The 26,212-nt window shown below is 38.6% G+C and overlaps 1 protein-coding gene and 1 long non-coding RNA gene across 5 annotated transcripts in view; both read left to right on the forward strand.

The window, feature by feature from the left end:
• The first annotated feature begins 45 nt into the window (after positions 1-45).
• On the forward strand, positions 46-7,471 carry LOC141279564 (uncharacterized). Of its 2 annotated transcripts, none has more exons than XR_012334043.1 (3): positions 46-111; positions 573-6,000; positions 6,451-7,471. It is a non-coding gene; the product is annotated as an uncharacterized lncRNA (long non-coding RNA). The 2 variants fall into 2 exon arrangements; XR_012334042.1 differs by lacking the exon at positions 46-111 and adding an exon at positions 291-456.
• A 14,248-nt stretch (positions 7,472-21,719) lies between these two features.
• TES (testin LIM domain protein) overlaps positions 21,720-26,212 on the forward strand; it is a 47,718-nt gene continuing 43,225 nt past the window's right edge. Inside the window, exon 1 of one of the 3 annotated variants that reach the window (XM_073809858.1) lies at positions 21,720-21,913. Coding sequence is in view for 1 of the 3 variants with exons in the window: in XM_004328115.3 (XP_004328163.1) it covers positions 21,887-21,913 (27 nt within the window). In the remaining 2 variants the exon portion in view is untranslated. Of the gene's footprint in view, positions 21,914-22,314; positions 22,466-26,212 lie in introns of those variants that run through there. The other 2 variants (XM_004328115.3, XM_019925075.3) reach the window with 2 other exon arrangements.

Consider the following 26,212-nt stretch of genomic DNA (forward strand, 5'->3'; position numbering starts at 1 on the left):
AAGCAGGATACACATTCCTCTGTCACATTAAAGGGGCTGTTTTCTTTACTCCACTTTAAGATATGTCTTAATTTTCTTCATCCCAGCAACTATCCCTGTGCTTGGTACATGGTAAGTGTGCCAGACTCTTTGTAGCTTTATGCTTTATTGAAGTATAAGCCCTCTGGCTTGGCTGTATTATGACAGCATTTCCTGAGATAGGAAATAAAGGATTAGCAAGTTTGCCCAAGGACCTTTCTTTTGGCATGCTGAGTTTAAGAGCTATCTAAATGGAAATATCTAGCAGGGAGTGAGAAGTACGAGCACAAGCTCAATAAAGAAAACCATGCTAAAATTATGATTTGGTGAATGGATGTGATCATTAAAGAACATATAAATGAGAAGAATGTCATGAAAAAACCTTTAAAGAATGACAAAGTTTTTAAAGAATGGGAGAAAGAAAAATGAAATGGAAAGGTCAGAGAAGTAAATGAGACTTAGAGAAGTTGGTTTCAGTTTCCATTTACTCTGATTTGCAAACTAAAAAGTCTGGAATTTTGTGGTTATCTGTTTTTCCTTTATGTTGCCACCAGGGGTCTCCAACAACTCCTGCAATATCTGTCTGGCAAGCCCTCAACAAGTATCTTTTAGCTGTCACTACATCATTACAAGGGCTTTTCCAGCAGTGTCATTCACTCATCAAGAAGACCATGTACCTCACGGCAGTAGAAGTTTATTGGATGCCTGACCCTCGACTGAGGTAAGTTCAGATGCGTCCTTCAAGTGAGTCAGTGGTCTGTGGTTTACTGACCTCCCTGTAGTCTCTTGAACTGGCAGCTTTATCACATGATAAATGAATGATACATCCTCTTCCCATTTCAAGAATTGGGGCTGGTTATCTGCCTAGGACACACTGGAGCCCAACATATAGATTGTATAAGGTTTGGTGAGCCCTCTAAGCATACTGAAAAAAACAACTGAATGTTCTAAAAAATTCATCATGTTATACTGACTCTAGAAACTCTCTCTCTCTCTTCTAAAAAAAAGATGAGAGGAAAAATAGTCTGTCCCCCTAGAACAATGAGAAAAGATGAGACTAGACAAAGCTGACGAACATTTATTTCTTAAACTTTTTCCTTTTTCTAATTATTCCTGCAGATGACATTATTTCTGTAATGACAACCTCATTATCTCCAACAGGTTATAATGCAATTAAGTTATGTGTATATGTACTTTTATATTAGATATTTAAAGTTTTACTAACATGAAAATATTTAATAATATAGAAAAGTAGAAATACCAAAATATCACCCAGAGACTCCCTATATCGTTAACACTTTGCCGTATTTCTTTCTTCTATATATGTTTTCTTCTTGAACCATTATAAAATAAATTATAAATATTCGGATGCTTCAACCTAACTGCTTTAGCATGCATTTATAGAAAATAAGAGCATTCTCCTACCTGTTGACAGTACTGTCATCACATCTAATAAATTTAGAAAACTTCCTAATGTCATCTATTTCCCAGTCTGTATTTTAATACTGCTACTTATTTCCAAAGCATATTTTATAACTGTTTTTATTTTCAAACCAAGAGCTAAGCAAGAACCATGCATTGTCTTTAGTTGTTGTCTCCCTTAATCTAAAACAATTACAACTCACTCTTCCTTTTTCCTCTACAATACAGACTTGAGACAAGTTGTCTTGTAGAATATTACATATCCTTGCTTTGTTCATTTCCTTGCGGTATCCTTTAAATTAACACTCTATCTCCTGTATTTCCTATATACTGGAGGTTAAAACTGGACCTCCTGAATTATGTTCAGGTTTATACTCTTAACAAGAATTCTTCCTAGGTGATACTGTGGACAACATTGTGCATCACATAGAAAGGCACATCATGTCTGATGTCCCACTATTAGTGACAGTAAATGGGATTACTGAGTTAAAGGGGAGACGAGCTAATCTCTCGGTTTTAAAGTTAAATTATTTTCTTTTGGGACCTGCATATAATCTGTATTCCCCATCAACCATTTATTTAATGGTTTTAGAATTCATTAATTTTCCCTACTGTGATAGGCACAATAAGGTCCCCAAAGATATTCATGCCATAATCCTCAGAACCTATGAATATGTTACATTACATGAAAAAAAAAAGAGAGAAGTTTCAGATGTGATTAAGGTTAAGGACCTTGAGATAGGGAAATTATCCTGGAATATCGAGATGAATCCAGTCTAATCACCTTTCCCAGTAGAGCAAAGAACCTTTCCCACATGTAGTCTGAGAAAGTGATGTGATGAGACCAGGGTCAGAGAGATGCTAAGTTGCTCTCCTAAGCAGGGTCAGGAGATGGAGTAAGGGATCCATGAGCCAAGGAATTCAGGAAGCCTCTAGGAACTGAAAAAGGCAAAGAAATAAATTCTCCCCTAGACTTTCCAAAAAGGAATGCACCCAGCTGACAGCTTAGATTTTAGTCCAGTGAGACCCCTGTAGGACTTCTGACCTACAGAATTGTAACATGATACATTTGTATTTTTTAAGCCACTAAATTTGTGGCAATTTGTTACAGCAGCAATAGAAAACTAACACAGATCTTCCTCAACTTACAATGGGGTTACCACCCAATAAATCCATTGTAGGCTGAAAATATCAAGTCAAAAATACACTTAATGAACCTGACCTTCTGAACATCATAGCTTAGCCTACCTTAAACCTGCCTAGAACATTTACATTAACCTGCAGTTGGGAAAGTCATCAAAGCTTATTTTATAATAAAGTGCTGAATATCTCACGTAGTTTTTTGAATACTGTATTGAAAGTAAAAAACCAGAATTGTTGTACAGGTACAGAATGGTTGTAAGTTTATCAGTTGTTTACCCTTGTGATCACATGACTGGCTGGAAGTTGCGGCTCACCACTGCCCAGAATCTCAAGAGAAGATCTAATGCATATCACTAGCCAGAGAAAAGATCAAAATTCAAGATTCAAAGTATGGTTTGAAATGCATATCGCTTTTGCACCATCATAAAGTTGAAAATCATAAGTTAAACCATTGTAAGTAGGGGACCATCTGTATACATACCTAAATCAATTATTTATTGAGGGATGTGAGTGAAAGTGTGTATGTGTTTTCTACATCAGTCATATTTCAAATAATATGTTCCTAAAGGTTATACCTGGTCTATTGTATTGAACTATAAACACAATCATGGCCCATCAGTATTTAAGTAGTTATGCAATTGAATGATTTTTACTAATTTTCATGTCATAGAATGAGATTTTCCTGGTTTTTCAAAAACTCTATACCTTCTCTATCAAAACTTAGGCCTTTATTATATAATAACAACACTGAGGTAAGCCAGAAAGTATTCATTCCTGGCAAGCATTATCATCCTCAGTTAAAGAATATTGCTTATACGGGAATTTTCCTGCATAGTTCAGGAAGTTTTAGAAGCTTTATAAACATTAGTTTCCTCCTCTTTCCTATACACTACTTTGTCCCAGAAGACAAATGCTAATAGTAACTAAAGAGAGCTGGAGTGGTTGTACTGTTATCAGACAAAATGGATTTTAAGATAAAAATTGTTACTAGAGACAAAAAGGGCATTTCATAATGATGAAAGGGTCAATTCATTAAGAAGATAAAACAGCAATAATATGTATACACCTAACAACAGAGCTTCAAAATACATGAAGAAAAACTGACAGAACTGAAGGGAGAAATAGATAATTCAACAATAATTGTTGGACACTTCAATATCCCATTTTCAATAATGGACATAACAACTAGACAGATCAACATGGATATAGAAACTTGATTAAATTATAAACATAGTAACAGACACAGAACATCTATAAAACACTCCCTCAACATCAGAATATATATTCTTCTCAAATGTACATGGGACCTTCTCCAGGAGAGATCATATGTTAGGTCTCAGGTTTAAAAGAATTGAAATCATACAAAGTGTGCTCTCCAACTCCAATGAAACAAAGTTAGAAAATCACAATAACAGAAGGAAATTTGAGAAATTCACAAACATACAGAAGTTAAACAACACACTCCTAAATAATCAATGGATCTACCTGGCTGGACAGCTGGATTGGGAGATGTTACTCCTGTAGATGATTATTGGTGATAAGCCTTAAGGCTAGAGGCAGTGTTAAGTAAGGCCTAAGAAATGCTGCTGTGTTCAACTCTGAAAAATTTCTTGGATTTGTCTTTGTCTGCAAACAAACATACATTTAATGGCTTCTGAGATAAGCTCTCAATCCCATTATAATCAAACCTTGTGAATCTATTAGACTATTACTCATTACTGCCAGTCCAACTGCCCAGCTAGGTTAATTCCTCAAGGTTTTATGCCTTCACATCCTCTGTGCCTTGGCTATGTTATTGAATGCCTGCTCTCGCCTCTCTGCCTCAGTATGAGACTCAATATGACATCATGTGTATGCAAAGTTTTGTAAACCATAATAATACATTAATGTAAATTACATTTATTGGAATTCACGCTCTTCAAGAACCAGTTTAAGTCTCCTCTTCTTCTAAACTCCTATAGTCCTCACTGATCTCTTATTTCTTTTTCTTTTCTATATTTCCTTCCCTCCCTCCCTCCCTTCCTTCCTTCTTTCCTTCCTTCCTTTTTCCCTTCTAAAACTGTATTCTCCTTGTTCTATACCTCTATCCCCCCCTCCCCAAACCTGGTAAACACTATTTTGAATTCTACGTTTATTACTTCCTGGCTTGTTTCACAGAATTTATCATTCATGTATATTTCCTGAAATAATAAACTGCTACATTTTGTCTTTTTTTAACTTCACATAAAAGCAATCATAATGTATTTATTCTTCTGTACCTTGTTCCTTCTTATCATCATGGGTCTGTCAGTTAACTTGAGTAGGTTTTACATACGTGGTTCAAAAAGCAAAACAATACAATACAAAATACTGAAAGCCTGACTTCCTCCCCTGCTGCAGCCAACCTATGTCCCCCTCTACGTTGTCCCCATAGGTAATCACTCCTATCAGCTTCTTTTGAATCTTTCCAATAAAAGCAAACACAATCGTATTCTTACTCGCCCCCCCCCAACCTTTTTAATTTATAAAGGACCTGACATCACATATAAATCTTTCCATATAAATCTTGGAGCACTTTCTTATTCTTTTTTATAACTTCATAACATTCCATGGTGTCCATCTACCATAGTTTTATAGCTAGTCCTCTACTAATGGACACTTGGATATTCTCTAATCTTTTACTAGTACAATGTTGCAGATAATAACATATGCCATGTTTTTTCTGTGTGCATATATTTCTGTAGGATAAATTCCTGTGAGTAGGACTCCTGGGTCGAAGGGGAAATACATTTATAATTTTGACAGGCATTACCAAATTGCCCTTCAGAAAGGGTGTGCTATTTTATGCTTATCCAATGATATATAAGTGCCTGTTTCCCACTATCTCATTAAACTTAGATTTTTGCTAATTTAATAGGTGTAAAATGCAGCTATTGTATTATAATTAAAGTTGCGTATGTTTTTCTTATGTTTAAAGCCATTTGTCTGTCTTTTCTGTGAGATAGCTTTTCATGTCTTTTGCACATTTTTCCCTTAAATTATTGATACTTTTTCAAATTAATTCCTAGCATATTAATTCTTAGACTTACATGAGTAGCGATTTTTCTCTGATTTGTCATTTGTGTTTTCACCTTGGGTATTGTAGTTTTGTCACCAAGAAATTTTTTTAAATGTAACTAGTTTTGACAGTTTTAACATAGCTCTGGATATTTTTTATTTTTTTATTTTTACGGTATGCGGGCCTCTCACTGTCGTGGCCTCTCCCGTTGTGGAACACAAGCTCCGGACGCACAGGCTCAGCGGCCATGGCTCACGGGCCCAGCCGCTCCGCGGCATGTGAGATCTTCCCGGACCGGGGCACGAACCCGTGTCCCCTGCATCGGCAGGCGGACTCTCAACCACTGCGCCACCAGGGAAGCCCTGGATTTTTAATCAAAGGTACAAAGTACTTTCCTAATTTAATTTTATCAAGACTTCTCCTATGTCTTCTTCCAGTATTTACATAATTTCATTTAAATCTTTGAGTTTATATCAGTGCGTAGTACAAGGACTCACTCTAACTGCATCTTTTCCTAAATGGAGCTGCCTGGTTGCTCGACCCCAATATTATGTATAAGATTCACTAGTGTTGATGCATGTAGCCACAGTTCATTCATTCTAAATGTTGAATTCCACTGTGTGAATATAAACAACTTATCTTCTCCAATGATAATGAACATGTTGGTTATCTCCAGAAGTTTGCAGTTATAAGCAGAGCTTTGTAAATGTGCTTATAACATCTTATTTCTAAAGTCTGTAGCACTTTCTATCACTTATAACTTGCATTAATTGAATAAATGAACTGATATTTAACTATTTCTTACTATGCATTCACTCCTTTCACTCTAGGACTTGAGAAAAAGAGGATAGTCTTACATCTTTGGGCTATATACCATATCGACTAGGAGAGGAATGTGCTCTCAGTAGTAAATATAGACATTTCTCCAAAGAAGATATACAGACTGCCAACAAACACATGAAAGAATGCTCAACATCATTAATCATTAGAGAAATTCAAATCAAAACTACAAAGAGATATCATCTCACACCAGTCAGAATGGCCATCACCAAAACATCTAGAAACAATAAATGCTGGAGAGGGTGTGGAGAAAAGGGAACACTCTTGCACTGCTGGTGGGAATGTGAATTGCTACAGCCACTATGGAGAACAGTATGGAGGTTCCTTAAAAAACTACAAATAGAACTACCATGTGATCCAGCAATCCCACTACTGGGCATATACCCTGAGAAAACCATAATTCAAAAAGAGTCATGTACCAAAATGTTCATTGCAGCTCTATTTACAATAGCCCGGAGATGGGAACAACCTAAGTGTCCATCATCAGATGAATGGATAAAGAAGATGTGGCACATATATACAATGGAATATTACGCAGCCATAAAAAGAAACAAAATTGAGCTATTTTAATGAGGTGGATGGACCTAGAGTCTGTCATACAGAGTGAAGTAAGTCAGAAAGAGAAAAACAAATACCGTATGCTAACACATATATATGGAATTTAAGAAAAAAAAAAGTCATGAAGAACCTAGGGGTAAGACAGGAATAAAGACACAGACCTACTAGAGAATGGACTTGAGGATATGGGGAGGGGGAAGGGTAAGCTGTGACAAAGCGAGAGAGTGGCATGGACATATATACACTACCAAACGTAAAATAGGTAGCTAGTGGGAAGCAGCCGCATAGCACAGGGAGATCAGCTCAGTGCTTTGTGACCACCTAGAGGGGTGGGATAGGGAGGGTGGGAGTGAGGGAGACGCAAGAAGGAAGAGATATGGGAACATATGTATATGTATAACTGCTTCACTTTGTTATAAAGCAGAAACTAACACACCACTGTAAAGCAATTATACTCCAATAAAGATGTAAAAAAAAAAAGTAAATAAATTGAAATGAGTTGAATTAAATTGAATGGAATTAGTAGCCTGCTGTAGGCAGTGAAACGTAACATTCTTTCCTTTTATTCACCAAAAGCAAAAGCACCAGGACAAAATTAACTGTATACCTATTTTGAATATGTATAGGTGTTTATTTTTTAAGGTTACAGAGAACTTGAGTCTTAAGGAGAAGCATACCAGTCAATTAATTCATTCACCTTTGATACTCTTGGAATGTCTTGTGCGCATATGAATACTGATACAGCTTCTATGACCTATCAAAAACAGATGAGATACGATGGAAATTTTATTGAGCAATTTCCTTTTCACGTATTCAAAAAGAACATGCTGGCCTTATTTGGCATACCTCTCACATCATTATTTTGACTAATCCTTTTGTTTAAATGATAGGCTTCTAGGAGTTACTACATCCTCTTATGGTAGAAGAAAAGCCTTTTAGAATGCATTCCAGGCTAGGTTTTTGTCCAGGGATTAAAAGCCTGAGTTTTAAGTGAACAAAATCTACATCTCTTTCAGAACTATAATTGATTTTCCTCCTTATCCAGCTATTACTGCAAGCATGACACTAAAATATTCACCAATAGGCTGTTGTCATCCCTTTTTAGGACTGATTCAACTTATGAAAAATAAATTAGTAGCTTGTGTTCACACTTAGGCTTACCAGAGACTCATATTTATACTATGGTTAAGAGGCAGTCTTAAAAGTACAACATTTCCATTAGCCATATCATATTGAGCTCTCAGGAAATGGTATATGCAAGGAAAATCAGTTTAAAAAAAAATGAGATCTGTGTAAACTTTTAAGGTAAGAAAATTTATTAAATGACAATATATTAGATAGAAGAATATTTTCCTATAAAGTAAAATTATGATTTTACTATTAAGTAATAATACTCCTTTAAGGCAAGGTATTGTGTTATAATTAATGTAGAATTAAAATATCTGTGAGCTTTGAGCTGTATAGGAATTGCACATAGTACTGTGTCTTATGTACAAGCCAACTTGTCTTTTTCTGTACTAAAACACTGTACTAGAAAAACCATAATTACATTGTTTAGAATATAAACTGCTAAAATAGTTAAAAGAATGTAAGACAATAATATTTGTTTAATTTTGCATGTTACTTGTCTTAGTCCTTTTGGGCTGGTATAATGAAAATACCATAGACTGGGTGGCGTAAACAACAAATATTTATTTCTCATAGCTCTGGAGACTGGGAATTCTGAGTTCAAGGCACTAGCAGATTAGGTGAAAGCCTGCTTCTCCCTGTGTCTTCACATTGTTGAAGGGGCAAGGGAATTCCTTGGGGTCTCTTTTATAAGAGCATTAATCCCGTTCATGAGAGTTTTGCCCTCATGACCTAATCACTTCCCAAAGGCCCACCTCTTAATACTACCACATCGGGGTTAGGTTTCAGCATGAATTTTGGGGGGACTCAAACATTTAGTCTATGGCAGTGCTCATGGTTCTTTTCCACAGCTGTTTTAATTACTGAGCAAAACTAAAGAAGCCCACATTGCTTATTCCTAAAAGGTATTATTCTACCCAGGGAGCATGCTGCCTTAGACAATAATTCCACAAATACCATTCAGCACTCACTGCATTTGCCCACAAGAAAATATTTATTCTAAAAATGATGTGAAATTCTCCATTACAAGACACACAGGGATTCCTTGCCAATTACCTCAATAAACTCCAATGCTATAATGTCTCATCCTTTTATTTTACAACCCTTTTATATCACATTTTCCTTGTTTGCCTAGGAAAGTAGTGAGCATATACTTAGCATTATTATTAACATTTAACAATGACTTGTGGGAGAAACAGATAATTTCTGCTTTTTACATCATTTCTAAATTCATCCAGCAATTCAAGAGGGATTATTCAGTGCTCTAGGTTTAGGGTAAAAATAAATATTACTAAATTTTGGTGCAATTGTATGGAGTTTTCTCAACCAAAATAACAGAAGAAAAATGTTTTTTTTCCTAGAATAGAAAAATGAGTATTTTGTGCCAGTATCTTCCTTAAGATTATAAGGGACTTAAATAAATGATAACACCTTGTGACTCCTTAGTATAATAAGAAAAGAAAGCTTGACTGATCATAGATCATTCCCAGAATTTTTCAAAATTGAACTTGTAAAGAAGAGCCTTATTTTATTTGGTTATGAAAGATGTGAGCTTGAACTATCCGTAGCCTTGTCACCCATGACATGGAGAAGCTTGTCTGAGAGAATGAACCTGAAATACTGCAAGGGGCGGGGGGGGAGAGAGAAAGAGAGAGAGAGAGAGAGTGAGAATTATAATGAAGTCAATAAACCTAATTGGCTTAAACTATTTCAAATTATGTTTCTGTCCTATGCAACTAGATAATGGCAAGACATTGAGAAATTACTATCTGAAAATGGGGTATTGCAAAGGAAAGGCTTTAATATGTGATTCTGTTGGTGGAGGGAGGTGACAATGAGATACAATTCTTTGAAAATGATATTAAGAAAGTTGGTCAAATTTCTTTCCAGTTTTCTGTTAGGACACAGGCCATACACATCAAGGCTGTCACTTAAAAGAATTCCATAGCAAATGTCAGGGTATTGGAGGGTATGGGTGACATCTTGAAGTCTTCATAAGTTACAAGACAGAGATAAGCTAGGATCCAGGCTGGCTCATCAGAAAGAAGAAAGGATCCCTTGGGATCAATCAACAGTGTTTTTAAGAGAAGCACTTTCCACCTGTTGCCAGAAATCCAAAATAGCAGAAGGTCAAAAAATCAGGTGTTCTGCTCATTACAAAGACTGAACACTTTGTCCCATACTAAATGTAGTGTGTTGGCTTAGAGTGGTGCTTTCAGAAGGAATCATAGGAAGGAAATGGGGAACATTTAATCTCCCATGATTCACCAAATTATCTCCTGTGTACTCCCTACTACAGTACTCTCCAAAACCCTCATTTCAAGCCACAGTAACCTGGGATTAGCCCTGTGGCAAGGTGAAGCTTTCTATTATCTCTGTTTGAGGACAGTGGCCTAGAGCAGGCAATTAAATTGAGGTTAGAGGGGGTAGATAGAAACCCAAACTTGCTGCTAAGAGATCAAATCTATGGCTATAGGCTAGAGATACAAAGATTTTACTTGACAAGAGTGGCAGACTGTATTTTCCAAAGATGGCCACAAAAATATCTTCCATGCTATATTCTTACTATGTGATATTGACATCCTTCCTATTGCACAGTAAAGTCTATGACCCCGTGATCCTGAGTGGACCGTTGTGACTACTTTGACCAACAGAATTTAGTGAAAGCGATGCCATGAGACTTATGAGGCTAGTTCAGAAAAAGGTCAATCACTTCCACCTTGCTCTCTGATGTTTAATCTGGAACTCAGCTACCATATGTGAAGAAGTTCAAACTAGCTCATGCTGAAAGAACACATGGAGAGACCATTTATAGATGTTCTTGTTGATAGTCCTAATCACCAGCCATCATCAGCTAGACACATGAAACACCATCCGATAATTCTAACCCTAACCATTGAGACAACCTCAGCTTTCAAGTCTTCCAGCAAAAGTGTCAAACATGATGTAACAGAAACAAGCCTTTTCCTATGTCTGTGGTCCCCAAGACCACTCTCAGATTCAATGATTCAGTAGAAAGACTCACAGAACTCAGAAAAGCTGTTATACTCATGGTTATGTTTTATTACAATGAAAAGATGCAGATTAATTTCAGCAAAGGAAAAAGGCACATAGGGCAGAATCCAGGAGAGACATGAGATTCTAGTTGTCTTCTCCCAGTGGAGTTATAAGGACAGCACTGAATTCTCCCAGTAATGATGTGTGACAATATTCATGAAGTATTGCCAACCAAGGAAGCTCTCCTGAGCCTTAGTGTCCACCGTTACTATTAGTAGTCATTCACATAGGCATGGATCTTAGTTACTCAGTCTACAGTCCCTCAAGAGGTCAAATTGATACAGCACAGTCCAAGGCCCTTACCATGAGTCACGTTTTTAATATAAACCATCTAGTATAGCCTAAGTCTCCAGATATACAAAGACTTTGTTCTCAGGAAGGATATTCCAAAGGTTTAGAGGTTATCTCCTAGGTGACAATTAAAGCCAATCTTATATGTGGAATGTGCAGGGTTTGAACAACCCAGATCTGCTGAGTTAACCCTCTACTGAGCACAAGGCTAGTTCAGAAAGATGCCATGCACTTCCACCTTGCTGTCTGGGATCTTGGAATTCAGCTACCATGCTGTGAGGAAGTTCAAACTAGCCTATGCAGAAAAAACACATAGAGAGGTCATATTTAGATGTTCTTGCTGATAGTACTGGTCAATATCGATCATTAATCAGACATGTGAAGACATCTCCAGAGAATTTTGTTCCCCAACCATTTTGTCATCCTTAGCCTTTAAGACTTCCAGCTAAAGTCCCAAACATCATGGAACAATACTTTCCCACTATGCTCTCTCCAAATTCTTGGCCCACATAATTTTTAACCCTACTAAAATTGCTGTTTTATGCAGCTAACTTTGGGATGCTTTGTTACAAAGCAATAAATACAACAACAGCTTTTGAGCACTGGAAGTAGGGTCCTGCCCCACCCCAGCCCCCCCAAAAAATATAAAACAGGTGGCACTGGGTTTGGGAAGAAGTGAGAAGAAACTTAAGGGGCCTTAAGGATACTATCTGAAAGTCTAATGGGCTTCTAGGCAACAGTTATCTGAAGCTAAAGGAAGCTGTCAGTGAGGGCTTAAAGGAAAGTATGAAAGTGTTACTAGAAGCTGGAAGAAAGAAAGCAGTTGTTATGTAGTGGCAGAAAGTTTGCCAAGACTGTTGTCTGCAATAATGTAGAAAACAGAAAATACCTAGAACTTGATGACCGAAGAATATTGAAAGTGCCATCTGGCTTCTTTTTACCATCTATGATAAAATGTGAGAAGAGAGATGAACTAAAGACTGAAATGCACTGTTAAACAAAAAGGGACTGGTACTGTCTGCGTTCAAAAGTAAAACTGTTTCCCGTACCCAACATTTCCATATGTCAAATAATTTTTAAATTAAGAATTGAGAAATGACTTCTGGGAAAAGATCAAATCCAGGCTGGTGTGTAACAGCCTTTGTTAAGACATCAGAAAGGTTTAACAGAGTGACTCATATATAAACTTTTAGACAGATGGAAGGCCCCCTAAGGATCTTAAGGGTGTGCCTCAGAAATCTTCTGCATTTAAAACAGAGAGTTTCTAAGAATACTAAATGTGATATCTCATGGAAATTTCACACTGGTAGGACAAGATAAAGAAAGGATAGTATCAGAGAGGTTTGTGGATACGACTTTGGCTTAATAAAATAGATTATACATTGACACATAAGAAAACACACATGATTTTTCAAATAATTATACCAGCTTGGACTGAAAGGGAGAGAGTCAGTACAAAATGCAAAGGGTTTTGGATTCCTAACTTTTGCATTCAGGAGGCAGATTGAGACAATGACTCAAAAGCAAACATGGAGTACTTTTGATGGAAAAGGAAGAATGCCTCAGAGAGCAGAGCCAAGATTCCAAAGAGTGGAGCCAAGATCCATGAAGAACAATTGCCAGGGAGTAGAAATGAGTCCTAATCAAGAAAGTCACAACATGGTCCTGGCTGGATTTCAGAACTGCTATGGAACAGTAATTGTTATATGCCTCCTGTTTTACCCATTTTTGAAAGGGATGGTTTACAGCAGGTATTCTAGGACTGGCCCACTATATATTAAGTGTGTGTGAGGTACAGATATCTTGTTTCTTTAGTTCAGAGTTTTTCAGATCAAGAGGAATGGTATTCAAAGAGCTGTAACCAATTAACCACACCTGAGTATCATCCACATCTAGACTTGATTTAGATGACTTTGTACTGAGAAGACCTGAAGATCTTGGAGAATGAAATAATTATATTTGGCATGTGGAAGGGATGTGAGTTTTTTTGACAATAGGGCAGAAGGTAGAAGATGATATTTTCCAAAGAAGATTGCAACAATATCTCCCATCCTCTATACTCTTCTTAAATTGTGATTTGGATACCCCTCCCATCAAGGTGGGGGTCTATGTCTCCTCCACTAAAACTTGAGCAGATCTTTATGATTATCTCAAACAACAGAGCACTATATAAGTGGCACTATGTGACTTCCATAGCCAGATCATAAAAATGCCATAAATTCCACCTAACTCTCTTAGAACACTTGCTTTTGAAACTCAGCCACCAAGTTGTAAAGAAGTCCAATCAGCTCACAGAGGCCCTAGCTGGAGAGGATCTGAGGCGCCCCCCTACAAACATCACTGAGGTCCAGCACCAACATGCCAGTCATGTAAAACCATTTTGCAGTACTCCAGTTCAGCCATCTCAGCTGATAATCCATGCAGCAGAGACAAGGGATTCTGGCCTTTCCTGCTCAAACTGCTGATTTGTGAGCAAAATAAATTTGTTGTTCTTATTGTGTAAAGCCATTAAGTTTTAGGGTGGTTTGTTACACAACAATAGATAATAGATTTCTGGAATCATTTAAAGCTGAGTGGTTCTCAACCGAGGATGATTTTGCTCCACAGAAGACATCTGGCAATGTCTGGAGATATTTTTGGTTGTCACAACTGGGGAGGGATGCTACTGGCATCTAGTGGGTTAAAGCCAGGAATGCTATTAAACAGTCTACAATACACAGGACAGCCCCCTGCAACAAATATCAATAATTATCTGGCTCAAAATGTCATTGGTCTCATGCTTGAGAAATGCCGAATTAAAGTTCCCCTGAAATAAAAATGACAGGCATATAGTTACCTTAAGTCTCAAGCCTGGCAAAAGGTGTTATGTTACCCCAAATACCTCAGTCCTCCAAAAAGGTGTGTATGCTAGCACAGCTCTCCAGAAGGAAAACCTCAATCAATGCCTTTCTAGAAATTCACCTTAGGGAACACTGGATAAGGAAGAGTTTTCCAGAAGTAATAATCCAGTGCATCTATAGTGGAAGACAAAGGAACTAGCCCCACTGACAGTAAATTTAGTTCTTATATTCTCAATTCTGCAAGATATAGTGTTTGCTGTGGAACAATGGCCACTGATTGCTTCTGCTTTTTCCAAGTAGCAGTTTTATTGTGGGTATGTTACTTTTGTTCCCCCACTGTAATGGGTCATACTGTGTCCCCCCAAAATTCATATCCACCCAGAACCTCAGAATACAACTTTATTTGGAAATAGCGTTTTTATAGATGTAATTAGTTAAGATGAAGTCACACCAGGTTAGGGTTGGCCCTAAATCAAATGACTGGTGTCTTCATGAGAGACAGGAGAGATTTAGACTCAGACACAGAGAAAACAGCCACGTGAAGATTCCTCAGGAAGGGCTCATGTGAATTGTATTTCCTAAGTTCTATGTTTATAAAAGTTTGTGCCCTTTATACTTGAAAGTCACTTCATACAAAATCCTTGGTTTACACTATCTTTCTTGAATAGCTTAAATATGTTACTCTACTTTCTTCTGATTTAGAGCATTGCTGTAGAAAAAGTGTGATGTTAATATAATTGTCTTCCCCTTGTAAGTCACACCCCTTCCTAAAGCTGGATACCCAAAGGATTTTTTTCCTATTGTTCAAAGTCCAGTAGCTTCACTAGAATATGTCTTGTGCTGGTTATTTTGAGTCAATATATTCTCAAGTATGCAGTATGATCTTTCAATGTCTAGTTTCATATCATTTTTTTTTAATTCAGGAAAATTTTCCTGAATCACAGTTTTTTAGTGTTTGTTCCTTTGGTTTGGTTTGCTTCTTCAGAGACTCCTATCATCCATATGTTTGATCTCTTTATCTTATTTTCAATATTTGTTACATTCTTTAGAAAACTTTATATTTCTGTCTTCATTATTTTTTTATTTTGTTAGAAAAAAGAATTTTTACTATCCATTGTTTGTAGGCATTATCAGTTTTTTGGCCTGGTATTCTTTTTACTTTAGTTTTCATCTATGTAATATTATTTTCTTCATTTCTAATTCTTTCCTGAGTTCTATCACCTCACTTCTGAGTTTTTCTAACTCTGATTTGTGTGGTTCTTTCATGACATGCATTAACTTTGTAATGTCTTTAACTTGTTTTAAAGTAATAGCTTATAGTTTTGTTCTGTTTTGTGGACACATCTTTCTGATGTTCTTTCTTTATCTGTAGGGAAGTTATTCTGCTGTTTTCTCTCTTTTCTTATAACCTTGTATTGGATTTGACCTTAATATAACATTTACTGTTACCTATTTTTATGTGATATTAATTTTCCTAAACTTTTACAATGACGCAGCGTTCAGAAAACCGTGTCCAACTTGAGAGAGCTCCATCTTCCCTTGTTTTTATGGAGTGTTTAAAAATACAGCAGGACTTTTAGGATTTCCTGACTCTGTTCCCCTTTCTGGCTGCTGAGCACTTGAAATATGTCTAAATTTTAAATTTTAATTAATTTTAGTTAATCTAATTAAATTTTAAACAACTACATGTGATTACTGGCTACTCTAATGGAGAGAACTTCTCTAGCCTTTCACTTTACACTGTCTCTTCTGCCCCATCCTACTTGATTTTGATTTCCTTCGACAAAGTTTCTTGTTGTGGGATCCTCTCCTAGAAAGGAGTCCTGGTGGGTTAGTTTTCAGATATCATAGGGTGAGATTGCTTCAGCCTCTTCAGTCACTTTTCACTGTTTCAGTTGCTGTTAGAAAATTGGCCTGCAATGTTTTAAAATGAGTAACTGGAGGAGAACATCTTGAATTTTCCTGTCCATCCGACACCAACTTATTGCTTCCCTCCCTCCCCGACAGAATTTTTTATACATGCATGTCTTGTGGCTCTTGGTGGTTTGTCCTTACCTCTTGTGTTTGGGGATTTATGGACATACCTTGTCACCCAGTTTTATTGTAAAGGTTGTCCACAGCTTTCAGTTTTGCTAACCAGTTTTTTTTTTAAATGTAGATTTTCAGGCAGATTGAAAAATTATGCTGCCATTGCCCTATCTTCCTAGAATGCTTTGAATACAGTAAGTCCCCTACATAGGAACCTTCAAGTTGGGAAATTTCAAAGATGCGTCCTTGCTGTGCAATACAAGGAGCTTACTAATGAAGACCTGATGGAATTGGAGGTCCATAGAAAGGACGAAGAGAGACAAGAGGAAGAAGAAGTAACTGAAGAACTAAGAGATTCACGATGCAGGAAATAGCAAGGGGATTTACTTTATTTGAGGAGGCACTGTTAGCTTCTGAGGCACAGGAACCGAATGTAGAATTGTACACGAAGGTTGCAGCAGCCGTTCAGTATGCAATCCAGGGCTACCGTATCATCTATGACGAGAAGAAAAGAGCTACTATCCAGAAACACTGGATCATTTTTTCAAGAGGGTAGAACTGAATACAGCAAGGAACCAGAACCTGTGCCATCAATGTCAGGTGAGTGAAATTGCAGCTTGCCCTCCGTCTCCTATTGCTGATGACCCTTCAGCTCTACTATCCGCCACCTAGTCTCCCTCCTCCAGTCAGTAACTCTTCCTGCCTGTCACTTGATGCCAGACTCTGTATGCCAGCTGTTGTACTATACTACTGCACTTTTCAAGGTACTGTACTGTAAGATTAAAAATGTTTTCTTTATTTTTTGTATTTGTTTTTTATGTATTATTTGTGTGAAAAGTTTTATAAACCTATTACAGTACAGTACTATACAGCTGATTGTGTTAGTTGGGTACCTAGGCTAACTTTGTTGGACTTACAAATGCGCTCTGGGAATGGAACTCATTCGTATGTAGGGGACTCACTATATTATATTTTTAAATAAGGTTTTTCCATTAAGAAATATGCCATGATCATCATGGAATATTTTTTAAAGGAAGGAAGGAATCCCTATGGACCCACCAATCACAGACAAACCACTGCTGACATTTTAGTGAATTTTCCTCATGTTTCTTTCCTGTGCATGATGTTTTTGCATAGTTGTGAGCACAATCTATATAAATTCTATTTTGTTCCTATAACATTATAATTGTTTACTGTTACAAAACAATTTAACATAAACCTATCATGTGAATCATCCATTATTTGCTTAGCCAATCCCCAATGCCTAGTCAATTAAAAAAATTTTTACAGGTAATAGTTTGCTCTGAGAAATGTTGGTATATCCCTATAGAACAATGTGTAATCCTATACAAGCTGCTAATGAGCAATAATAGCTATGTCAGTAGCACAGGAGTTCCTCTAACAGGTGTTAATAAATGATTAATATTCACTAAAGAGGCCACCTTGGACCACATTAATAATTGAGGAGACAGGTACAGTCATCTTTACCTTGAAAATTTACCTTACCTGGTATAGAAAACGTTCCAATTGGTGTTTCCTTTTCCTCGTGTTTACAGTATGTTGACCATGTGTGTGTGTTTATATGCACATGTGTATATGTAGATGTGTGTGCCTGCATATGTATAATCAGTCATCTGTATCTCCAGCCCAGATGTTTCTTTTGACTGCCAAACTCAGATCCAATTGGCCTTGCAAAATCATTACATACAAATGAAACCCCTCATCTTTCTCAATCAAACTTCCTCCTCCTGTTTCCTATCTTGAGTGATTTACAGCCATCATACCAGTTACCAAAATAGATTCCTAAGAGTCACTCTATGCTCATCCTCCCTCCCTTCATTTCAACCAGTCAATTCCAATTTTCTACTGCCTTAAAATCATTGGTTACTCCTTCTAACTCTCCATAATTGTTGCTGCCTCAGTTTGGCCCACAGCCTATTTCACATGGGATATAGCTATCACTTCCCAAGTTTACCAATGACTTCCTTTTTGTTAAACCCAATGAGAATTTGACACTTCTCCACAATTTGACATTGTTGATGAATTCCTTCTTGAATTTCTTCTCTTAGTTGTTGGGACTCTAATTTTTTTTTCTTACCATCTGACTAACCCTCAACTCCTTTCTGTGCTTTTTTTTTTTTTTTTTTTTTTTTTGCGGTAAACGGGCCTCTCACTGTTGTGGCCTCTCCCGTTGCAGAGCACAGGCTCCAGAGGCGCAGGCTCAGCGGCCATGGCTCACGGGCCCAGCTGCTCCGCAGCATGTGGGATCCTCCCAGACTGGGGCACGAACCCGTGTCCCCTGCATCGGCAGACGGACTCTCAACCACTGCGCCACCAGGGAAGCCCTGTGCTTTTCTTGCTCAGCTTTGCTCAATTGTAGTCTTTGATATTCTTTTATTTTGCAATATCCCATGCTGATCTTACTCCATCCATGGCTTTCAATTATTTGTCTATGTAAGATGTTGACTCCTAAATTACCATAGCAGTCCAAGTCTCATCTCTAAGATTTATATTTGGATACCTTACTTCAATACCCCAACCTCAAACCCAATATATTAAAAACTGTACCCTTAGGGAGATCAGCTCCGTGCTTTGCGACCTCCTAGAAGGGTGGGATAAGGAGGGTGGGAGGGAGACGCAACAGGGAAGGGATATGGGGATATACGTATGCATATAGCTGATTCACTTTGTTATACAGCAGAAACTAACACAACACTGTAAAGCAATTATACTCCAATAAAGATGTTAAAAAACAAAACTGTACCCTTTGTCCCCACCTCACCCCCAAGAAAACACAACTAAAAAAACACTGCCTATCATGTATTTTCCCTTTTCCTGAACCAGCTATATAAATGATCAAGCCAGAAACATGTGTCATCTTCTACTCATTTTTCTGTTATCAACTACATCTTGTCACCAAACAATGCCAGTTCTAACTCCTCAATATCTCTTTAGCTTAACACTTGAATAGCTAAATAAGAAATTGAAATCTAATCCTCCTAACTTAATATTTATCTACCTCAAAGTTACCTTCTACATAATTGGCATAGTAATGATTCCAGGTAGAAATCACTGCATTTCACCTTGCCAATGATACACAAAGTGATGCTGGGAGGGTTGAGAGGGAAGAGAGAGAGAAGGGCAAAATATGATGGTAATAAAATGTTTCCAGATATCTTTCTTAGTGTTGTCTCTGAAATCTCACCAAATAAGCCCAAAATTTATGTTACAACATTTGTTTGATGCCTTATTTAAACTGTTTCACTAGACATTTTAAGCTCTCTGAAAGAGATCAAGTTGCCTTGTCATAACTAAACCTCAGGCTCATTGGAGCTTACACTGGGTAAACTTTGCAGGGGCCCAAACATTGTAGGATGACTTGGGAAAATGGGATGGGAAAGTTTTGCTTAAACTGAGTGAGAAGAAAAATTCATGACCATTTTGGTCATTCCATTTTTAGTTTATTAATAGGATAAGGAAAACATCACATTATAAATCAATGTTCTGTTACTGAACTGAACTTGGGTCTGCTCATCCAATGCACAGTAAAGCTAATCTACTGACATGAGATGGTGGTGAAGTAAAGTATAGTGTTTATCGCAAGGCACCAAGCAAGGAGAACAGGAAGCTAATGCTCAAAAGACTGGAACTCCCCAATGGCTTTTACAGAAGGGTTTTTAAAGGCAACATCAGGGGTGTGGGCTGCAGGGTGCCTGACCAGCTTGTGCACAATTCTCTGATTGGTCAATGGTGAATTAACAGGGTGCTGTTTCAGGAATCCCTGAAGATTCATTCATTCCAACTGGACTGGGGTCTACACTCTGGTGGTCAGCAGTTTTCATCTTGGGGGGGAGGGTCTGCTTTCTGCAAAATCAACTCAAGGATATGGTTCAGGATATTATCTATAGCCCTTAAGGAGGAACTAAAGGTCCTTGACTTTATTTTATGGTTAAACTATTATTATTTAGCCTTGCTTGACTGTTTTCCTTTGTTTCTGCATTTTCTCAGTTCTCTGTTTAAATCTGCTCTTTGGAACTTGGGAAAGGCCTAGGTGGCTAAAGCTCTTCTACAGACAAGGAGCAGAGGACACCAGGGGTCTGTCCCTGGGAAGGTCCTGCAGGGTCTTGCTTGGTTTCATGTTGAACAACATTAATAAACAGCCAAGTAAGCAAAAGGTTAAAAGTGTTAGCTAAAATGAATTTGGGGTGTTTTCAGTTACCAAATTTCCAGAGGTAAGGGGGAGAGAAATCTGGACCTATATATCTACATGATTTGGGACTTTTTCCTTTTTAAATTTAGATGCCAGATTAAGAGGTCACCTGCTACCTGACCATTATAATTTTCTGTCATTACCGTGAACTGGGGGGAAAAAAAAAAGGATTCTTTTCTTTTAATTAGTCAAAATTCTGTGTTTGCTGTCCCAAACATGCTGGAGACACTGCTTAAAGACTCATGAGCACTAGCTCTGCCCCCAGGAGACTATGAAATTGGGCAGGTCCCTATACCTCTGGGGTCCTCAGTTCCCTGCAAAATGAGAAAGCTAGACTCAATAATCCTTAGGATCCCTTTCAGATCCACCAAGCTAATGGTATATTCATTGCAACTGCTCCTGAATGAGGCCATGATTTGTATCCAGCTCTAGTGCTTCAGTGTTGCTTGTTATGTCTATGAAACTGCTTCATCAAAACATGACGCACATGAGCACCCTCACACCATTTCACACAACAAGGACAAAGGGCAAACCTCTACTTCCAAAGGAATGACATAAGCTGTCTCTGAAGTGGTTCACATCATCCTCATCTTTGAACTAACAAGTGCTCAGAAAACACATAACCATCTTCATTGACATTAAGGCTGTGAGAGGAGATTCCCAGTCAGTGCTTGGGACTTGGAGAAAAGCATTTAAGAAAAGGCCATCTCCACAACTTAATAGTGAAATTAGGGTGCAACACCCATCACAAGGATCCCTAACAACCTCCACGATTTCTTTGCTAGGAAAAGAAACCAAGAAGCCAGTAGTGGTATACTACTCCGCTGGACACATATCCAAGGTCCCAAGCAAAAACAGGTACAAGCTTACTGAATGGAAGGGCTCTTCTTCAGTTGGAGGTAGGCTGGGTTCCAATTCTTTACCAGCAGGCCGGCTGAAGGCCAGGGCAGCCTCAGACACCAGGTCAGGGATACTGAATTGCGCTCTGCAGGGCGCCGCCCCGGACGGGGCCCCGCCCCTCACCTTGCCTTCGCCGCGCTCCGGCCGCGAAGGTGCGTGCGGCGCTCGGTGATTGGCGGCTGCCCGGCGGGGCCAGGCTGCCATTGGCTGCCTGGGCCTCTTTGTTCCCGGTCCCCGCCTCAGGCCGTCTGTAGCGGACTGGGCGGCGGAAGTTTGACGGCGCCGGGCGAGTGGCTGCGGCAGCGGCGGCGGAGACCCAGCAGTTCTCCCCTAGTACCTGCAGCGGTGCCGGAGGCCAGGCGAGCCTGGGTGTTAGATCCCGGACAGCAGGAGAAACCCCTCTGACACACAGATATGGACTTGGAGGCCAAAGTAAAGAAGGTAGGGCGGCGCGGGCAGCGGGGCAGCGGCCGCTTCACCTGCGCGGGGCGCCGCCCTCTGGCTGCCATTGGCGGGTGGGGCGCACGGGCCACCGGGCCCGAGCCAGCTCTGGGTCTCCGGAACCCGGAGCCCAGGTGCCCGACCCTCCCGGTAGAGGGGATCCCCGGCGGCCTCGCAAACTCCTGAAACCTGGGAGCGACGGAGAGTCGTGCGCGCGCGCGCGCGCGCGCGAGGGTGGCACGGGACATTTCTCCCCGTCTAACCACGTCCAACGGTTGGAAGTGTTAGAAACTTTCCTTAAGATGTTTCAGCTGCGCTTGTGCCTCCCTAAAAGAAAAGGATGAGGTTAGGGCGCGTTAAGGCGAGGCTGTGACACTACTTCTTCCTGCCTCAGGAAGTTCAACTTTATTAAGCCTTTGTGGTTTGGGGTCACTGATGTGACTTTGACAGCTCAGACCTCCTCCCCGCCCAGCTCGGCTGTCCGAGGCTCTCTAGAGTGAGCGTTGATTGAATGCGCTTCCTTCGCACCCGCGGCTGGTGATAACGTGAAAGGTGATGATGTTTTTTATATTTTTTTTGGTCATTCATTACTTGACTTCCAAAGCACTGCCTCCCTCTTCCAAAGAAAATGTTCTCCCTGTTTGGCAGCCATCCCCAAAGGACGATTGTCACCAGTGGTTTAGCTCCAGGAGACGTTTCCTGCCTGGCTGCCCTCCGGGCGTCAGTACCCACGGCCCTACCTGAGCCGCTCCCTGATTTGGGGAGCCTTACGTTTCTTGGCAGAAAGGGGTGGGGGACCACACTGTGTCTGAAAAGGAATGCTGATGTCACATTCCAGTGTAACGTTCGGTGTGAAAGGTCTCATTCCAGGGAATTGCTCATATTTACTTTGCGGTAAATTTAAGCTAGCTGCTTCTTATCAAATAAGGAAGGAAGTTTTGCAGAGAGAAAAAGGGGAAAAAATAGAACCTAATTTTCTTCTCTTGCCCACTGTGGGTTGCCAACATTGCCATTATTTCATCTTCTAAAGACAAAGTTCCTGACCTGAGCATTAATTCTGTTTCATGCCCAGAACTGGATTTTTGAAAATGTATGCAAGTGCAAAATAGTAGGTCAGGAGGCTGTTGAAAAATGAAAACCTGCGGTGGGAAAAAAAGTTTGCCCCTTATGGCTAGAACCGGCACTCAAAACGGAATCCAAGGACGGGAAAACATAGTGTAAATTCTGACAGTCCTGATTGCATTCTGTTATCTTCCAGTTTGGTTTCTTATTTTCTTTGCTTTTAGATGACACTAAATTTTTTTGTTAATTTTGCTTGCTACTAGGAAAGCATTTTGTTTGCCGCTAATTAGTCTTCTGTTGATGAACACTTCTTATTTTGTTTTTCAAGTGGGAAAGAATGGGTAATTTAGTACTTGTCAAAAATTTGGGAGGTCTTGTCTATGCTTAAACATATATTGCTTCAAAAATTACTTTTTAAATGTCAACATCCTTTGGGAGGGGAGGAATGAATGCGTGAAGCACAGAGGATTTTTTTAGGGCAGTGAAACTACTCTGTATGCTACTATAATGGTGGTTACATGTCATTATATATTTTTCAAAACCCACAGAATGAACAACACCAAGAGTGGACCCTAAAATAAACTATGGACGTTGGGGGATGATGATGTGCCAGTGTAGGTTCATCATTTGTAACAAATGTACCACTCGGATGTGGGATATTGACACTGGAGGAAGCTTCGAAAGGGAGTAGGGAGATATATGGGAATGCTGTCCCTTCTGCTAAATTTTGCTGAGAACCTAAAACTGCTCTGAAAAATAACATCTACTTATAAGAAAAAAAAAATCAACATCCAAAAGTGATTTTGAAATTATTTGAGACAAAGAACAAGTAATTCTGAGGGAGAAAGTACAGAGTTAAGAATTACATGTGCTAGGAAGGGAAAAATCCAGACATTATTTATAAACAATTTACTTAGTTTTAGAATGTGGATTATAATAAGTAATGCTCTTGATATATGGTGTAATTTTTCTCCTCCATCTCCCCTTTACTTTAAAAGGTTATCTTTTCAACCAAGAATCTTATCCTCCTCTCTAATCCTCCTTCTCCCCTTCCCCCACCCTCAAGAAAAAGGATTCCATAAGTTTAAAGCTTTTACAGACAATACCATGACTGTAACAAATCCTTGTTTCACTACTTTGTCATCACTGGTGATTCTCAGGACAGAGTCCTTAACTAGTAAATTGCAAAGTACTAAAAGATCCCAAAGTTGTCCAATTTGACTGCCAACCATACCCTCTGTGTCTGTGCAGGACCCTTGACAGACTTAATGTTCTGTGAATTCAACAAAATGTTTCCCAGCACAAAGAATTTAGAGGTACCAGGAACACATTTCATAATCTCAAAAAGAAACTTGCATTCCCTTTAGAAATTGCTTTCTAAGACACCAGAAGAAGGAAACATTACAAGATCATCTCTGATCTATGATCAGAGCCTTCTTACCCTATTTTGGTACCTAGATAGTTTTCAGGTGTCCCTTCTTTTTGACTTGGGTATACAAGAAAACTAATAGTTTGAATGTACCTTTTAAAAAGTGTGGTTGGAAGTTGGAACAAAGACACAACCATTTAAGTAAAACTAAATTTGACTTCTGGTTTAAGATACATGGCATTTTTTCCTGCTAAAACCCTTGTACTGTTGTTTTCATAAGAAATTTTCTCCAGGCAGATGATAAATGTTACTTTCCTTTCTCATTAACATTTTGTGTAAAAAGAATTAAAAAGGGTTGTCTTTATTTCACAACCACCTAGGTGGATGATACTATTATAAGATTCTTTGTTTATAAAATGAGAACTTGGGTGTCCATATCATTGGCATAAATTTGGATTCATTACCAGTTAAAACACACAGTCACAAAGGCAAGGAATTTTTATAATTAGATTTTACTATATTTTGTTTTGTTTGAGGTAAGTGAGCTGTTGCTAGGATGTGAGAGCTAGTTTGGTTATACAGAGTTTTTGTTTCAATAATATTTTAGAGTAGAATTTGACTTTTACGTATTGGCCCTGTCGTCTGAGTTATTTGTCTAGATCTCTTCATTATAATTGACTTCGTGTAAGTAGACCCTATGTTTGCTTGGAAAAAGCAATGGACTTTGAGAAGCAGAAAGAGAGTCTCATTTTGGTGGTGACTGGTAGATCATGGCCCACAGCCAGATGTTTTCTTCTTTCCTTTCTGTGTTACTCTTCCATGAGAATCACTTTTTTTCCCTTTAAAAACATACCAGAGAGAAAGAGAACTCTAGTAATTTCCCTTATGCTGCCTGGAATTGCTGCAGAGCTTTAAATTTTACACCTTATTCATTGTTTGTCTCCATTCTAACCTCCATCTTTTGATCCTTCCTGATGTCTTGCATTTTTTTTCTTAGGACTCTTTTCTTTGTTTCTTTAATTTAATTTTAAAAAGATGAGATGTACTTTAAAGATTACAAGTCACTAAAAACCCCCTTTCTCAGCATCCAAACATGTTTTGAAAGCTTCTGTCATTTGCCAAAAAAACAAAATGAAACCAAGTGATTGCGCTTGGAAAGAGTACTGAACCACAAAGATTGTTTCCATTAGAAATTAGAATGAGCCTTTTCTCTAAGGTGGCCCCTGATTGAATGGAAAAGGCAAGTAAATGGTGACCTGGAGGCAGAAATCTACAGTTGAATTCTCTGCTTGAAGCCATTCTTTCTGCGAGAATCATTGGCAAGGCTTGGGGTAATGGGAGGGCAGCGTACTTCCAGGGCTTTACCTTAGAGGCAGTTACTCTCTCAGAACAAGTATAGAATAAAGTGGTCCTCAGTGGGGCTTTTATCTCTTCCAACCCATAGTATCAGTCATTACATTAATTGGATATGAAAAGTCACTTTCTCTAACTTGGTCTGAATATTGGTTTGAATAGAACTGTAGTAGGTTATCTATTGATTTTGTTCCTTAACTTTATCCTATGAAGTAGAATTAGTGATTTATGTCTCTGCTGGCTGTTAGCTGTGTACCATCATCTCTCTCCTTGACTTTGCTTGCTCACCTTCAATACTAAATATTACTCATCTTTAAAGACACACTCCTTACCCTACCCACACCACACATCACCCTCCAGGTGATCTTTCTTCTTGTTCCTATCTGGATGGAAAATCTCTTTCTTCTGTATTCCCAAAGTATGGCATCATAACTCTTAGGACATTCATCACTTTCTCCCTCTAGATTATAGTCTTCTTCTTACCTAGATTGCAAGCTTCTTGAGAGTGAAATTCA

The sequence above is a fragment of the Tursiops truncatus genome, chromosome 9 (genome assembly GCF_011762595.2).
Source record: "Tursiops truncatus isolate mTurTru1 chromosome 9, mTurTru1.mat.Y, whole genome shotgun sequence".
In the NCBI taxonomy this organism is placed as follows: domain Eukaryota; kingdom Metazoa; phylum Chordata; class Mammalia; order Artiodactyla; family Delphinidae; genus Tursiops; species Tursiops truncatus.